Here is a 17,099-nt window from a genome sequence, read left to right as displayed (position 1 = left end):
CTTTTTTGTCTAAAACTGTGTGCTGGATGCAATTGTGTTTGTAGAGGAATAGGTGTGGCCTATGAGAGTGCAGTACCAGCTGCCCCCCAAAAGACTGCCCTCTGATTTTGTTTGGGGAGGGAGAAGTAAGCTGCATGCCTGTGGTGCAGTTCTCCCCCTACCCTGTTCTTCCCTCTGGCAACTTGGGGAGCAAAGCACCCAGGATGGTCCCCAGGGACAGGCGTTCCCATGGATGCACCCTACCACCACAGCAAACTCAGCCCTGCCTCACAGGAGTCCTCCTGGCCTTGCTACTTGCTCTCGTTAGAGAGCTCGGAGTTGGAAATCTATCCTGTCCAAAGTAATGGTACCAGCTAAGTGCTTGGTGGCAGTCCATGGCCTCCCAAGGGTGAGGACAGGAAATGGGAGAGTAAACTAAGGGGCCACTTGAACTGCGCAGCATAGGGGCAGTCATCCTGAGGCAAGTGTGTAGCAGGAGTGTTCCATTTGGATTTACAGTTGAATACTAACACTTAAAAATCTGGTTTCACCATCAGAATGTGGATGCCTGGGTCCAGAGGCTTTAAATGGCAGCACCAGCAGGTGACAGTAACAGTGTTGCCCCTGGGTGGGGCTGTTCATAGCCCTGTGACCTTCCAGATTCTTAGGAACTTGTCCCTATGGGAGTGTTCATTGATGGACCCCAGGAGCCCACGATGTGGCACAGTGGGCCAGGAAGGGGGATACTGTTGCTAGGGTTACGTGGACAGCTTAGGAGCATAGGCTCCACAGGTACGCACTATCTCCCAGGCACTGCACCCCTTCTGAGCCCTCTGCTGGTGGTTGGGTGAAAGAAGAGTCAGCCCTCTGCTCTCTCACTGCAGACTCGATGACAGAGCAGCGCTTAGCAAAAAATGTTTTCTGGAGCTGCCTCTATAAAGATTGAGAGAGGTCATTTCTTAGTCATAGCTGTGTTACTGCCCTCCACCCCAGTGAAAAGGGGCAAGCAAGTTTGCAGGCCTCTATTCCTGTCAGTGAAAAGAATCAGGAGGTACAGTCCTATGGCTATCTATACTAGGGAGGGGAAAGGGGGATGGATCAGGAAGGCTGGGATAAGACAAGATTTCGTGTTACAGCTGGCCACACAAGCTGTGCAGATGCTGTCCCTCCAAACAGGCTACTGTGAAGGGGGTGTGGAGAATCACCCACCCACCATGCCTCCCATCCCATTCTTGGGCACTGCCAGTTTCACCAGCATTGCTGTTCCCCCCCCCCCCATTTAACTTAACGTCATGTTCCTACCCTCAGTGATGGGAACATCACTAAAGTTCACCATCTTTATAACAATGAAAAGTCTAGAAATTGCATGGGTTGCTTTGTGAATTAAGTGATCCCTTCTTTACACCTGGAGAACCTACATAGGTTTGACTTGAGCTGTGGGTAGACCAGTTGTCAATCTCATGTTTTGACAATATGTTCTAAAATGTATTTATTTTTGCAGTTTTGGAGCTAATCACTCTGACCTTAAACATCATAGCTGGAAGGCTGTAGCCTGCACCTATGCACCTTAATGGAGGAAATGGAATTCCCAGATGTACACAGATGGACTGAGGCCTGGAGAGACTCTGGGCCACGGCATGGCTCCTGTGCTGTTTTAAGCTGGATCTGCCCTCTGGAGGCCAGGGTGGTGAGCAGCAAACCTGTAGTACCTACGTTTAGGAGGAGGTTCTGCTGGTAGAAGGTCAAGACGGGCTCACACAGGGTGTAATGCATCTCTAGGCGGACGGCCAACACGCCATCAGCCACCTGATGTTCCACCTGGCCCTGGCCCTGGCCCTGGCCTGGCCTGGTGCTCTCTAGACCATTGTCTCCATGGAGCAAACACCATGACTGTTGGCCTGGCCCACCCAGGCACCCAGAAAAGGGGCTCCCATGCAGGTCAATAAGGAATAATCAGGTCCCCTGGGTCCTTTTTCTTTTTATAGTTTCAAGTTTTTGTCTTATTTATTTTGGGGGGTAAGTAGGACACTTGGTATAGCTCATAAGCCAAACAACACAAACAGGAAAAAGTGAAGTGTTCCTCACTGTCCCCAGCTACCCAGTTTTATCCTCCCTGGGGGTGACCCAGTATTCTGTTTCTTGTGTCTCCTTCTGTAGGTATTTTGGGATTAAAACGTGCAAGCAAATCCAGCTCTGGTATTCTTTCCCCCTTTTTGTTTCTTTTTGATATAAAAGGTGAAGACTGATTTGCCCTTGACTTCTGTCCACTCCATATAACTAGGGATGATTCCACATTGACTCATAAGAAGATTTCTAATTCTTTCTAACCACTACATAGTATTTTTTATGGATGTTCAATAATTACCTAGTCCTCATTGATGGGAATTTAGGTTGAAATATTCCTTTTGAGATACGACTTAAGCAGTCTCCACTTGGCACCTTCTTGCCCACACACTCACTGGGGAAGGTGCGAGAGTGCCCAGCTCACTGCTGCCCACACCACTGGCCTATCCTCCTTGACAGGCCCCACTGCAGGGAGACTTTCCTGAATCACAATAGCCACCCACTGGAAGGAAGCTCCACCTCCTCCTAGTTCTCCAGAATTTGCTTATTATAAAATAGAATCCAAAAGCATATTTTTTTAATTTTATTTATTTATTTATCTTTAGAGGGGAAGGGCAGGAGAGCGGGAGAGAAATATCAATGTATGGCTGCCTCTGGTGTGTCCCCTGCTGGGAACCGGCCTGCAACCCAGGCATGTGCCCTGACTGGGAATCGAACCGCGATCCTGTGGTTCGCAGGCCCGCGCTCAGTCCACCGAGCTACACCAGCCAGGGCAAAAAAAGCATATTAAAAAATAAAACCAAGTGGGATTCATTCCAGGAAAGCAAGGATGGTTTAATTCAATTTATTGTAATATCTTAGGAAAAAGTTGTCATTATCCTCATAAACTCGGGGCAAAATCCAGCATGCATTCCGGATTAAAACCGAGTAACACGGTCGGGGGCCTCCACCCTCTCCTGAGCGCTGCCCTTGCTTTCCCTCCCCCTTCCCCCAGGCGCGTCACCTTTGCCTTTCTCCTGAGCTCCAACAGCCCTTTTGCTTCTGTAACTTGTTTCCTCCGCTTACAACAGCCCAGATGGCTCACTTCTACTACCTCTGTAACTTTCTAAATAAACTTTGTCTTATCATTTGAAATAAACAAATGGCAGGAATTGATACATATATCCTTAGCCAGCACCTTACTTAATGGAAACTTGCTTTCCCACTAATGTTGAGAACAAGGCAAAATTGCCTTGTACCTTACTATGACTTGGTAAGGTACAAGAGGATTGACTAAAACAAGATATAAAAAAAGCAATTTGACAAATATAAATTTGAAACAAGCAGGGAAAAGCATGTTTGCAGATGATATGATTATAGTTCTGGAAAATGCAAAATCAACAGATAAACTAATACAGAAAAAGAGTTTGGTCAAATAACAGGATGTAGCCCTGACACACAGAAGTCAGCAACCAACATGTACACAGAAATTCCCAGTTAGGAAAGAGGGCCCCATCTATAACAGCAACAAAAATAAAATACGAAATGGGTCAGACTTTCCCCAAAGCGTGAAAAGTCTTCATGATAATCGAGAGAACCTTGAATAAAACGTTCCTAAGTGACATGGGAGACCCTGCACAGAAGAAATGTAGAAATGTTCCTGGACGGGAAGACTCTATTGTACAAGGAGCCAAGAATTCTTAAATTGGTTTATAATTGTAATGTCATCCAAATGTGATGTGACATTTTTTAGTCGAGTTGCTTCTAACATTCATATGCAAAAACAAGCAGGAGTGACCAGAAGAACCTATGGAGGGAGAGGAACATTCAACCCTAGCTGATATTAAAAGCTAATAAGGCCACCATCGTTGAAACAGCAGTGCACAAGGGAAAAACAAACTCCTTCCTGGGACAGAATGAAAAGTTCAGAGACAGACCTGAGTGAATATGAAAAGTGGTGTATGGTCAGACAGACTCTTCATTAAATGATGGGGCAGCTGGATTGCAATTTGGAAAAAGATCAAATTGAATCCTCATCTCATTCCAAAAACTAGGATAAATTCCAAAATGGATCGGAGATAAATGTAAGAAATANGCAGTGCACAAGGGAAAAACAAACTCCTTCCTGGGACAGAATGAAAAGTTCAGAGACAGACCTGAGTGAATATGAAAAGTGGTGTACGGTCAGACAGACATGCCAATCAATGGAGGACAGACAGACTCTTCATTAAATGATGGGGCAGCTGGATTGCAATTTGGAAAAAGATCAAATTGAATCCTCATCTCATTCCAAAAACTAGGATAAATTCCAAAATGGATCGGAGATAAATGTAAGAAATAATATCACACAAGTACTAAATAAACCATAAAGGAATTCCCTTATAAATCTAGGATTGGGAGGAAATAAACTATTATGTCTCAAAGTTCAAAAGAAACACAAAACATTGGTAAAGCTAATAAAATTTAAGACAGTTTTTACATGGTGAAAGAATAAAGCCAACTCAAAAGATCATTGACAAACTGGCGGGGGGGGGGGGTTTTGCAAACATATCACAAAGAGTTAATAACGCTAATATACATAGAGTTCCTGGAAATCAAGAAGACCAGCACTCTGTTAGGGGAAAAAAGCAAGATATAATAGTGCACAAAAGAAATGAGCATCTTTGGAAAGATGCTCAACCTCACTTGTAGTACGAGTGAAAAATGCCCTTTTGAAACTACATCAAAATGCCATTTCACACCCAAGCAGGCTGACAAACATCCAAAATTTGGGCAGTATTCTTACTGTTGGCTGTGAGGAAATGGGTACTATTGTTTATTGTGGGTGGCAGTGCAGAATGAAGAGTGAGGTGATAAGTAGCGAAATGACCTATGCATTTCTTTTTAAACCAGCAACCCCACTCCTAAGAGCCTGTCCTAGAGGTATAGCAAAAATAGCAAGTGACACCCAAAGGTATGACATTGTTTGTAGTGGTGGAAGACTGCAAACAGCTTATTGTCATCATTAAGTTGTCCAACAACTTAGTGCCCCTGGGAGATCAGCTGAATGAACAATGGCATGGCCACATAGTGGGACACTAGTTGTAAAAGGGAACATGGAAGACCTCTTGATGCTAATACAAGACTTTTGGAGTGTACTGTAAGGGTTAAATACAATAAAGACTACCCTTGGCCAGGTAGCTCAGTTGGTTAGAGTGTCATCCTGACACGGCCAAGACTGAGGGTTCGATTCCTGGTCAGGTCACATACAGGAAGTAACCAATGAATACACAAATAAATAAATGTAACGACAAATCAATCTCTCTCTCAAATCAAGTTTAAAAATTTTAAGAATTCCTGCCAAGCCCTGGCTGGCGTAGCTCAGTGGATTGAGCATAGGCCTGCGAACCAGAGGATCACGGTTTGATTCCCAGTCAGGGCACATGCCTGGGTTGCAGGCCAGTTCCCTGCAGGCCAACTCCCAGCAGGGGATGCATGAAAGGCAACCATAGATTGATGTTTCTCTCCCTCTCTCCTTCCCCTCTAAAGATAAATAAATAAAATGTTTAAAAAAAAAAGAATTCTGGCCAAGATGGAGGTATAGGTAGACACGCTGTGCCTCCTCACACAACCAAAATAGAGACAGCAATGGTTTAGAAACAAAAAACAACCAATTCTGACAGAAAATTGAATGGTGTGGTAGTCCGACAACCAAGGAGTTAAAGTAGACACCTTCATCCAAACCGGTGGGAGGGGCAAAGTGGGGCGGCTGGTTGTGGCAGAAAGAGCAGTGGCTGGTGGACCATGGGTGAGCAGGACAGCAGCAGGTGGACCCAGCGAGGCGGCGGATTCTGGAGGGGCTTGGGGTGCAAGGGGGCTTATGGAACCGGGCAGTCCCACATTTGCACACAGATTAACCAGGTGAAACTGGGGAGAGAGACAGACCACACAACCCAGGGTCTGACTGCAGGGAAATAAAGCCTAAAAGCACCAATTGAAAACACCTGTGGGGGTTGAGTTGCTGGGAGAGAGTCCCAGCCTCACAAGACAGTTTGTTGGAGAGACCCTCAGGATCCTAGAACGCACACAAACCCACTCACTCGGAATCAGCACCACAAGGTCCCAGTTTGCTTATGGGAAGAGGGGGAAGTGACTGAAATCTGGCAAAGAGCGGAGCAAACACCACAGTTCCCTCTCGACCCCTGCCACACAAATAGCATCACAATGCAGTGACGTGGGTTGCCTAGCCCTGGTGAACACCTAAGGTTCTGCCCCTCATATGTAACACATGCATCAAGACAAAAAAAAATGGCCCAAATGAAAGAACAGATCAAAGCTCCAGAAAAAATACAACCAAGCAACAAAGAGATAGCCAACCTACCAGATGCACAGTTCAAAGCACTGGTGATCAGGATGCTCACAGAACTGGCTGAATTTGGGTGAAAATTAGATGAAAAAATGAAGGCTACACTAGGTGAAATAAAGGAATATGTACAGGGAACCAATAGTGATGGGAAGGAAACTGGGACTCAAATCAATGAAGTGGACCAGAAGGAAGAAAAAAAATCCAATCAGAAAAGAATGAAGAAACAAGAATTCAAAAAAATGAGGAGAAGCTTAGGAACCTCCAGGACATCTTTAAATGTTCCAACATCCGAATTATAGGGATACTAGGGGAGGAGAGGAAGAGCAACAAGTGGAAAAGATATTTGAACAAATAATAAAGGAGAACTTCCCCAATCTGGCAAAGGAAATAGACTTCCAGGAAGTTCAGGGAGCTCAGAGAGTCCCAAAGAAGGTAGACCCAAAGAGGAACACACCAAGACACATCATAATTACATACCCAAGATAAAAATGAAGGAGAGAAAAAAAACGAAGGAGAGAATCCTAGAAGCAGCAAGAGAAAAGAAGACAGTTACCTACAAAGGAGTTCCCATCAGACAGCTGATTTCTCAAAAGGGACCTTACAGGCAAGAAGGGGCTGAAAAGAAGTATTCCAAGTCATGAAAGGCAAGGACCTACATCCAAAATTGCTCTATCCAGCAAAGCTTTCATTTAGAATGGAAGGACAGATAAAGTGCTTTTCAGATAAGGTCAAGTTCAAGGAGTTCATCATCACCAAGTCCTTATTTTATAAAATGTTAAAGGAACTTATCTAAGAAAAAGAAGATAAAAAGTATGAACAGAAAAATGACAGCAAACTCACAGTTATTAACAACCACACCTAAAACAAAAGCAAACTAAGCAACTAGAACAGGAACAGAACCACAGAAATGGAGATCACATGGAGAGTTAGCAACAGGGGAGTGGGAGGAGGAGAGACAGGGAAAAAGTACAGAGAATAAGTAGCATAGAGGGTAGGTAGAAAACAGACAGGGGGAGGGTAAGAATAGCATGGAAAATGTAGAAGCTAAAGAACTTAAGACACATGGACATGAACTAAAGAGGGGAATGCAGGTGGGAGGGGTGTGCAGGGTGGAAGGGAGTAAAGGGGGGAAATGGGACAACTGTAATAGTGTAATCAATAAAATATATTTAGCCCTGGCTGGTGTAGCTCAGTGGACTGAGCACAGGCCTGGGAACCAGAGGATCACGGTTCGGTTCCCAGTCAGGGCACATGCCTGGGTTGCAGGCTGGTTCCCTGCAGGCCAGCTCCCAGCAGGGAGCACAAAAGGCAACCATACATTGATGTTTCTCTCCCTCTCTCCTTTCCCCTCTAAAGATAAATAAATAAATAAAATCTTAAAAAAATAAATATAATATATTTAAATTTTTTAAAGAAATAAAAATAAAAACTAGTATTTATAGAGTGTTAGTTTTGTGTGAGAAGGAGGAGCACTCACACACCTTTATATTTGCAAAAGAAAACATCAGAGAACAAACCAAAAACTGAGGGAAGTGGTTGCTGATGGGCAAAGAGGGCACAGTTTCGAGTGGGTGGTGGACAGGAATGAACCGTAATGAGCTCTCTCTGGATATAGCTTTTTATGTGGCTTTGACTCTGAAATCATTAAATAATTTACAAATTCTAAAAAGCAATCCTTAAATATCAAAAACCAAACTGAAACAAATGTACCCAACTGTGTATCAATGCCATGCCATAACTACATAGAGAAAATAATGTTTCCAAGAGACCTAGTATTTTATGGTATGCCCATAATAAGATGGTAGGAAAGCCAGCGCTGCACATAAAAAATCTTCCTTCTGTAGTTATTTTCTTTTTTTATTTAATTTTTTAATTTAATGATTTTAGACAGAGAGAGGAAGGGAGACAGAGAGAGAGAGAGAAGGAGAAAGAGAAACATCAATTTGTTGTTCCACTTATTTGTACATTCACTGGTTGATTCTCGTGTGTGTCCTGACCAGAGACAGAACCCGCAACCTCGCCGTATCTGGATGACTCTGCAACCAACTGAGCAATGTACCCGGTCCAGGTCTGTGTCCCAATCTCTTCTTTTAAGGACACCAGTCAGATGGGATCAGTGACCACTTAAATGACTTCTCACTTAATCATCTCTTTAAAAACCCTGTCTTAAAATAGAGTCACATTCTGAGGTTTTGGGGGCTAGAACCTCAACAAACGGATTGGGGGCATGACATCCAAGTTACAACAGGCGTGACGGAGCCTCCTGAAAATAATCACAGCACTCCGCACCAAAGTGTTTTCTTAGTTGTTAATATTGACATATTATTTGGAAACTACTTTGCATCTACTGGGATTATACAAATGAGTATGTTCGTAGTATTAGGAAACAATTTTTAGGGAAAGAGGAGAGAAGTAAAAACACTGTGATGTTAAGTATGAGCTGAAAATAACAGTACCAACTTGTGGGGGTTTTTTCCCCTTCCAAAAGTGTGTGTTTCCTGGCTCTGTCCCCTGGAAAAGCCTGAAAACAATGACAGCCCGGCAGCAGTGACCACTTCTGCACCCAGATGGGACACCAGTGAGAAAGTGCTCCTCAGAGAAAAGGCCCGTCTGGGACCGGACAGGAGATGGGAAAGGAGGGGATGGAAAGTCTGTGTCAGAAAGCAATTTTAAAACAACGTCTGTCCTTTTTGTTGAAAAGGACACAAGTGACGGTGTGAAGGGGCTCCTCTTGGCGGAAGATGTGACAGCTTGAGCACCACCACCAAGAAAGGACTGCGGTTGACTGACACACATTAAATGCACAAAGACCCAGGAGCTCACAAGGATGAGAGAGGACAAAGCAAAGGAAAATGCAATAACTCATCGTCACCACTGGAGGGAACTGAGATGCCAACACCTGGGTGTGAAAATCAGCCATTAAAGGGAAAGGAAGCCTTTATACCACTTGTTTGGTAGAAAGCATATTTCAAGCTAACCAAACAGCCCTTGTTGTGGATGGAAATTTCTTCTTTAAGGAAGAATTCCAGCTAGTCAGTTGTAGAAAAATCAACTAGAAAAAAATGGTATAAAACCAGGAGATAAGCCCTGTTTGGTGTAGCTCATTGGATTGAGAGTAGGCTTGTAAACCAGAGGATCGCGGTTCAATTCCCAGTCAGGGCACATGCCTGGGTTGCAGGCCAGTTCCCAGCAGGGGACGCATGAGAGGCAACCATACATTGATATTTCCCTCCCTCTCTCCTTCCCTTCCCCTCTAAAGATAAATAAATAAAATCTTTAAAAAAAACCCAGGAGATAAGAGGCTGGTGGGCCTTTCACAGTGGTCACTATCTGACCCTGTAGATCACTTCACAGCTGCCACAGCTGAGTATCACAAACGAGGTGACTCAGACACAGAAATTCTATTTTCTCACAGTTCTGAGAAAAAACAGAACTGTTTTTTCAGTTTCAGTTTGGTTCAGTTTGGTTTTTGATATTTAAGGATTGCTTTTTAGAATTTGTAAATTATTTAATGATTTCTGCAGAGTCAACTGGCAGACTCTCTCCTTGGCCTGTCCATGGCTGTCTCCTCCCTGGGTCCACAGTGGTCTTCCCTCCATGCAGGTCTGTGTCCCGATCCCTTCTTTTAAGGACACCAGTCAGTTGGGATCAGTGACCACTTTAACGACTTCTCACTTAATCATCTCCTTAAAAACCCTGTCTTAAAACAGAGTCACCTTCTGAGGTTTGGGGGGCTAGAACCTCAATATACGGATTGGGGGGCGTGAAATCCAAGTTATAACAGGCATGAAGGAGCCTCCTAAAAATAACCACGGCGCTCCGCACCAAACTCACACCGACCCAGGCACCGGCAAGCGGAGGGGGACGCAGACCACTGAGGAGCAGAGGGCATCACGGCCCTGCAGCGCCACTCGGACAGAAGAAGAACTCTGGACCTTCGTAGCACTGAGCCACAGGCTTCTTTCAGGGTAACTGGCACAAGCGCCGCAAGGCCAGGAGGGAGATAAAGCCTTCGCCACAGGAAGGGGAAACATGTGACCTGGGACGCCCTGCTGCCGGCACTAAGATCGACTACCACGTGCACACTGTCTGTGTGCAGAGAGCCAACAAGCTTCGAGGCTGGACACGGGCAACTGCTCTTGGGGCGCCAAGTGTCATACGTGCAAAACAAGGATTGTTGGTGTTTTCTGCCATGCATCCAATGACAAAGTGGTCCACACCAAGACCCTGAGAAAGAATTGCATGGTGCTCACTGCCAGCACACCACACCGACAGTGGTTGACTCCCACCATGCACTGCCCCTGGGCCTCAAGAAGAGGGCCAAGCTGGCTCCTGAGGTGGAAGAGATTTTTAAACAAAAACAATCATAGAAAATTCAAAAGAAATATGAGGGAAGGAAAAAGAATGCCACAATCAGCCGTCTTCTAGAGGAGCAGTCCCGACAGATGTGGGTCCAAGACCAGGCCAACGTGGCCGTGCAGATGGCTGTGTGCTAGAGGGCAAGGAGGTGGTGCTCTAGCTGAGAAAAACCAAGGCCTGGAAAGGCAATGAACTCTTTTCCTTCCCATTCCAGCTCATGTAATTAAGGTGTTGATTGCTAGAGAGAGAGAGAGAGAGAGAGAGAAAGAGAAAGGGAAGAAAGAAGGAAACTGTGCAAATGCAACATTGTTTTCCCTCACTTTCTCAAGTCCTCCTGGGTCCTTGTAAACATTCAGGGACCTGACTCCTCTTAAAACATCTGAACACATTCAAACACCAAAACAGCTATGGCAAAGAGACAATTAAAGCATGTGTGCCACCTGCTGGAAGTTCACATCAACACCTGCGAAGTGTGCTTGAAAAAAACAATCCAAGTCCTAGATGGGATGCTAGGCACACTACCAACTTACGGGAAATACAGAGGAGAGAAGAACACGGTAGAAAAAAACTAGCTTTGCTATCAACAAAATCCACACTGTGCAAAATAAGGGGAATCAGAGAGTTGGCTTCAATAAATGAAATTGCGAGGAAACAGAAGCAACAGAGGTGGAAAGAATGCCTATAGGTGAAAAGGAAGGTCAGAGACAGCAACGAATTGCAGTGGGTCAACATGACTTAAATCCTGATTAAAACAAGATGTGAAAAGAAGAAGATTTTGAGATGTTCAGGAAATTTGAATGTTGATTGGTTATCTGATGACATTAAGGTATGATAATGGAAGTGCCTCAATTTTATAAAAGTCATCTTGTAGAAAATACATACTGCCCCGTGAGTTGAACGCCGGCTTGGGGACCGACAGATTGCCCTTTCAATTCCCAGTCTGGACACAGGCCTGGGTTGCAGGCCAGGACCCGGGTTGGGAATGTGCGAGAGGCAGCCAACTGATGTTTTTCTCCCTTTCTCCCTCCCTGCCCCTCTCTCTGAAATGAATTATGCCAAATCTTTTTTAAAAAGGAAATGTATACTGAAATATTTGTGGATTTTAAAAAGTGCAAAACGTATTGAACCTAAATCTGAGTGCACTCGTAGTTAACTTTCAGCAGACAGGGCAGATAAGGGCTGGAAGGAGATAAGGAGAACAGCACTCAAAGGAAGGAGGTACAGGGACAAATCCCAGATGTGACGCATGGTACATGTAAGTGCCCCAGAGTTTCAGCAGGGCAAGGGCAGCAAACAGGGAGAACAGCCTGCCTTGGATTAGGAAAGACCCATCAACGAATGGACCTGGTTTTACTTCTAAATTTAACCAGCTAGGAATCAAAGTGACATTTTTCAGACTCTGGGGAAATGCAAGTAAAGACTGGGTATCTAATGGTCTCAAAGAATTAATGCCGATTATCTTGGCAGCGATTGGGTGAGGAAGCACCCGTAACAGGATCTGGGATGTGCTTCAGAACATAATCAGCAGTCACAACAAGACATTCTGGCACAGATGAAGCAAGTGTGGCCAAACCTCCATAATGGTTTGATCTGGGAACGTGGAGCCCTTAGACTGCTCAAGTTCTGTTTAAAATCTGGCATCACAAAAACACCAAAGACGTCCTCGCTCGCTTTTCCATCCAAGGGAGCACAGCACGCACACTTGCCACAGCTCTTCTCTCTCCCGCCTTTGAGGGTCCCAGGGTCTCTTGTGCTTCCGAGCCGCCCCAGGCTTTGCAGGTAAATGTTCACTGGCATTTCACTGCCGGCACTGTTACTTTAGACTTTTATTTTTTATTTTTATTTTTTTTAATATTTTTATTTTATTTATTTATCTTTAGAGGGGAAGGGAAAGAGAGAGGGAGAGAAACATCAATGTATGGTTGCTTCTTACGCATCCCCTGCTGGGAACTGGCCCCTGCCGGGAACTGTCCTGCAACCCAGGAATGTGCCCTGACTGGAAATCGAACCGTGATCGTCTGGTTCGCAGGCCCGTGTTCAATCCACTGAGCTACACCAGCCAGGGCTTACTTTAGACTTTTAAATCCAGGAACTTTCGCTTTCTACTTAATTTTTTTTTTAAAGCAATGATATTATGTAGGTAAGTGGAAAGCGAATGTCATTGCCTTGAAGGTAATGGTAAAGGAAATACGTAACAATGCTAATTCCCTGCTTTTGATACTAAATGGAGGTCAAGTCTGATGTTGCCCTTGGAGGTCAGGTACAACAAAAACTTTCTAACATTTTGTCAATGTCCTGTGAGGCTATAATTGACAAAATTATTTTTATTTTTATTTTATTTTATTATTTTATTTCATTTTATTTTACTTTATTTTAAAGTTGGCCCAGAAACTAGGGAGCCATTCTCTCTCTTTTAAGAATGTTTACTTACTGTTTTTAGAGAAAGGAAGGGAGAAAGAGAAACATCGATGTGTTGTTCCACCTACTTATTTACATATTCATTTATTGCTTCTCATATGTGCCCTGACCGGGGACCGAACCCACAACCTTGCTGTCGAACCCACAACCCACAACCTTCAGGATGTCGCTCTCTAACCAACTGAGCTACCTGGCCAGGGCAAAAGTTTCTTCAAATACATGATTACTTTTAAATGCTCTTCTGTGAGCCCCCTAAAATCATCTTTTGTCCCCCAGTGCAGGTGACAATTTTGGGAGAAATATCCACCCAGATAAATGAGCCTCCCAATGCTGGGCACTTTAGTCCAACCCACTCACAGAGCTCCTGCTGGCCCGGCTGGCCCGGCTGGCCCTCGCCGCTGCCTCTGAGCAGAGTATCCTGGGGAGCGTCCGCTGTATTTGTTTGACTTACTACGCCCACCAAGGGCCAGGTCACACTCTGAGCCCAGTCCTGGGTCCGCTGCCTGAAGTGTGCGACTCTGGGCAAAAGAACACTGATCTCCATGAGGGAGTGGGATGCTAACTAACAGTGAGAGAATCGGTGTTGTGCTAGGCTTGGTAAAAATGCTCAGAACCAGTTCACATTGCTGTTGCCATTGGGACGCGCAGGCCCCATGTTGCCAAGTCGGGAGATTTTTCAAGGGAAGCTGGGAGTTTTGATATGGCACCTGATTTCTGAAAGCGGGCTGCTAATTGAAACTTTATTTTATTTTATTTTTATTTATTTATTTATTTATTTATTTATCTTTAGAGGGGAAGGAGAGAGGGAGAGAAACATCAATGTATGGTTTCCTTTTGTGCGCCCCCTGCTGGGAGTTGGCCTGCAGGGAACTGGACTACAACCCAGGCATGTGCCCTGACTGGGAATTGAACCACGATCCTCTGGTTCACAGGCCCGCGCTCAATCCACTGAGCTACACCATCCAGGGTAATTTAAACTTTAAAAATGGCCCAAAGCTCTGGAGCCCAAACTGAACATGTCATTGGATCAAACGAGGCCCAAAGGCTGGGAGTTTGTAGCCTCCATTCCAAGACTTTGCGGCCACTTATGGAGCCTATTCATCTGGCATTTGTGGCTGAGAACCTACTTTGGGGCAGCCGCTGGCTGGGGCTGGCGGGGGCAGAGAAGCCCGGAACTGCTCCAGTGGAGGCGTGAACCCAGGACAGGGCCCCACTCGTCCTGGGGGCAGCGGTCCAGGCCCAACAACCTTTGTTTGATTTCAGTGTGGACTTCATTTCAACTAAAATCCAGCAAAAGCCTACAGCCTGCCTCAGTTTCTCTTTCCCTGCTCTGCCATTTCCAAATGCTCCAGCCCTCGATGGTCAGGTGCCCATGTGGGCCTTTCCATAAAGTGTAAAAATAACCTGAAGAAATTCACTCCAACTTGCCCAGCACTGGTTAGCTCCTCCATCAATGCTCAGCTCTCCAATGTCTCTGCTTCATAGGCGTCACCTGGACCACCCAAACTGAAATAGCATCCCCCCAGGACGACATTCTGTCTTATGTTCCTCACTGCAATGACTGTGACCAGTAATTTTTTGTCCCATCACTTACTGCTCTGGCTGTTGGCATCCTGAGAGCAGGCACAGAGCAGACCCTGTCTCATGGACTCCCCTGGACAGGAATAAACAGATGAACGAATAGAGGTGGGCAAACAGAACTGGTGGAATAAACAGATGAAGAATTGTATTCCATCTTTACGGCCCAGAGATGCCGCTGAACCCCCTGCTACTCAGTGGGCAGGATCTGTGCAAGGAGATATTAAAGACACTGTCCCTGCCCTCGTAGAGCTCTTTAGCTATTCACCCAGGTTCTAGATGCTTCCAACAACCAGACTGTCCTTTGATAATAGGAAACTCCATTTCCCTCTGGTCAACTCCTCTCCCCTTAGTCTCACCCATTCAGATCTCCATCCACAGTGGGGAGGGAAGGATGGTGTCATGCCTCGCACCCTCCTACACATTTGGGTCACTCACAGTGAACTCACACTCTTTGGCTTGCTTCAGCTCCCCGGGGAAGCCCTTGATGAGGACAGCCTGGCTCTCTGGGCAGGACAGCACATTCTTTGACCAGAGCTAGGATGATACCCTGGGAAGAAAAGGGGTAGATAGATCGGCCACCTTGGCAAGTTCTCTTCCTCAGTCTGGACCTCAGGTGAATTTGGGGAACAGCTGCCCCACCCAATACCTAAGAGTTTGAGTCTGCTGTGATGATGCCCAGAGGCCTCCAGAAGCACTTCTGAGGAATGGACACAGTGACTGGGTGCTGGGTGTGTGTCTGCCATGTGCCAGGTTGGCTGGGTCTCATTTACTCATCACTACCACATTATAGGTTCATAGTGGGGTGGCCTTCATTTTACTGGGGAGGAAACAGGTACAGAGAAGAGGACAATAATATATGTGCCTAGGGTCACAAAGGGAATAAATACTAGCTAATTTTATTGAGTCCTTCTTAAGAGCCAGGCAATCCACCAAGCCCTGAAGAATGTCATCTGACCTTCAATACAGACTCCTGCTGTGGGTCCAATTGCTCTCCCATTTCACAGATGAGGACACAGAGGCACAGGGAAATGAAACAGTGGTCAGGTGGGGAGCTACAGCCTTCTGGGCTCCTCAGCTTCCACAGGGCCTATCCGGGAAGTTTGTCCTACTCTACCCCCTTCTTCCCTTTGCCCCTGCACCCATGAATTCTCACTGTGGGCACCCCTGCAGATGTCATGGATTTTCAGGTCCTGCTGGGTGCTGCATTGGGCATCCTGCAGCAGCAGCTGGCCCAGCTCCACAAGGCAGAACCCATACTTAGTCACCATGTTCTGGCATGTGCCCCTTTGCCACAGCCTGGGCTGCCCATCCCAAAGATGATCTGGAGAAAAAGATGTCTTGGGTGCCCAGGGAAGGAGATGGGTTGGTGCCTGTTAGTCAACGGCACTGATTCTGCAGCTCAGTGCACATCCTTGGGGACACTGGACACAGGTCTGCCAGCATACCCACTTCTGGCCTAGGATGGTACCTGAGGGTGTGTACCAAAGCCCAGGGGTGTATCCAGGCATGGCAAACATTAGTGCTGCTGTGGGTTCCATGGAAGAGAATGTGCACCTGAGTAGACTAGGTCCGTTGCATGTGGCATCTTTTTCAAGTGTCACAATAACTGTCATCCCATTTTACAGTTGAGGGAACTGAAGCTCAGATAGGGGCAGGGACTTGCCCATCCCTCAGACTCATCCATACCACCTTCCCCTTCCCTCACTCTGGTGCAGCCTCAGCAGCCTCCTGGCCTCCTTTCTGCCCCTTGAGCTTGCCAGCTCATTCCCTCCACTGCTGTTCCCTCAGTCTGGGAAACCCCTGCCTCACTGCCCCCAGGCCAAAGCTCACCCATCATTCCCTGTGTGGAAACCCGATCCCTCTACAGCAATGGCCGTGATCAGTGATGACTTCGCCTGTTTACCATTTTTTGGGGGGCCTCCCAGCCACTGTACTACATGGAGGGCAAGGACCATTTCCTTTTTTTTTTATTCATTTATCTTTAGAGGGGAAGGGAAGGAGAGAGGAAGAGAAACATCAATGTATGGTTGCTTCTTGTGCATCCCCTGCTGGGAACTGGCCCCTGCCCAGAACTGGCCCCTGCCCGGAACTGGCCTGCAACCCAGGAATGGGCCCTGACTGGGGATCGAACCGTGATTGTCTGGTTCACAGGCCCACACTCAATTCACTGAGCTACACCAGCCAGGGCTGGTAAGGACTATTTCTATCTCACTTGTCCTTGCATTTCTAGTTTAGAGCTCCTGACATACAGTAGTGAGTAAAGAACAAGTTAATATCTACAGCCACTGGACACATCTATGGGGTGTTGTAGTTTATGGTGCAACTTTGGTGTCTTGCTTTCCTTTGCCTCTGCCTAGCCAACTCTTATGCATCT

General features: G+C 46.0%; 1 protein-coding gene across 1 annotated transcript; it reads right to left on the bottom strand.

The window, feature by feature from the left end:
- Positions 1 to 1,001: 1,001 nt before the first annotated feature.
- On the bottom strand, positions 1,002 to 16,034 carry LOC118984637 (adenylate kinase isoenzyme 1). The gene is given in 5 exon segments (XM_037042771.1): positions 1,002 to 1,007; positions 1,693 to 1,923; positions 15,161 to 15,228; positions 15,879 to 16,004; positions 16,007 to 16,034. Coding segments are annotated over 5 exon segments (459 nt in total).
- Between the last annotated feature and the right edge of the window lie 1,065 nt (positions 16,035 to 17,099).

Source organism: Sturnira hondurensis, unplaced genomic scaffold (genome assembly GCF_014824575.4).
Source record: "Sturnira hondurensis isolate 20B ecotype Veracruz unplaced genomic scaffold, ASM1482457v3 Scaffold0003693, whole genome shotgun sequence".
In the NCBI taxonomy this organism is placed as follows: domain Eukaryota; kingdom Metazoa; phylum Chordata; class Mammalia; order Chiroptera; family Phyllostomidae; genus Sturnira; species Sturnira hondurensis.
The sequence above is the reverse complement of the archived record's forward strand: the minus strand, read 5'-3'. Positions and strand labels throughout refer to the sequence as shown.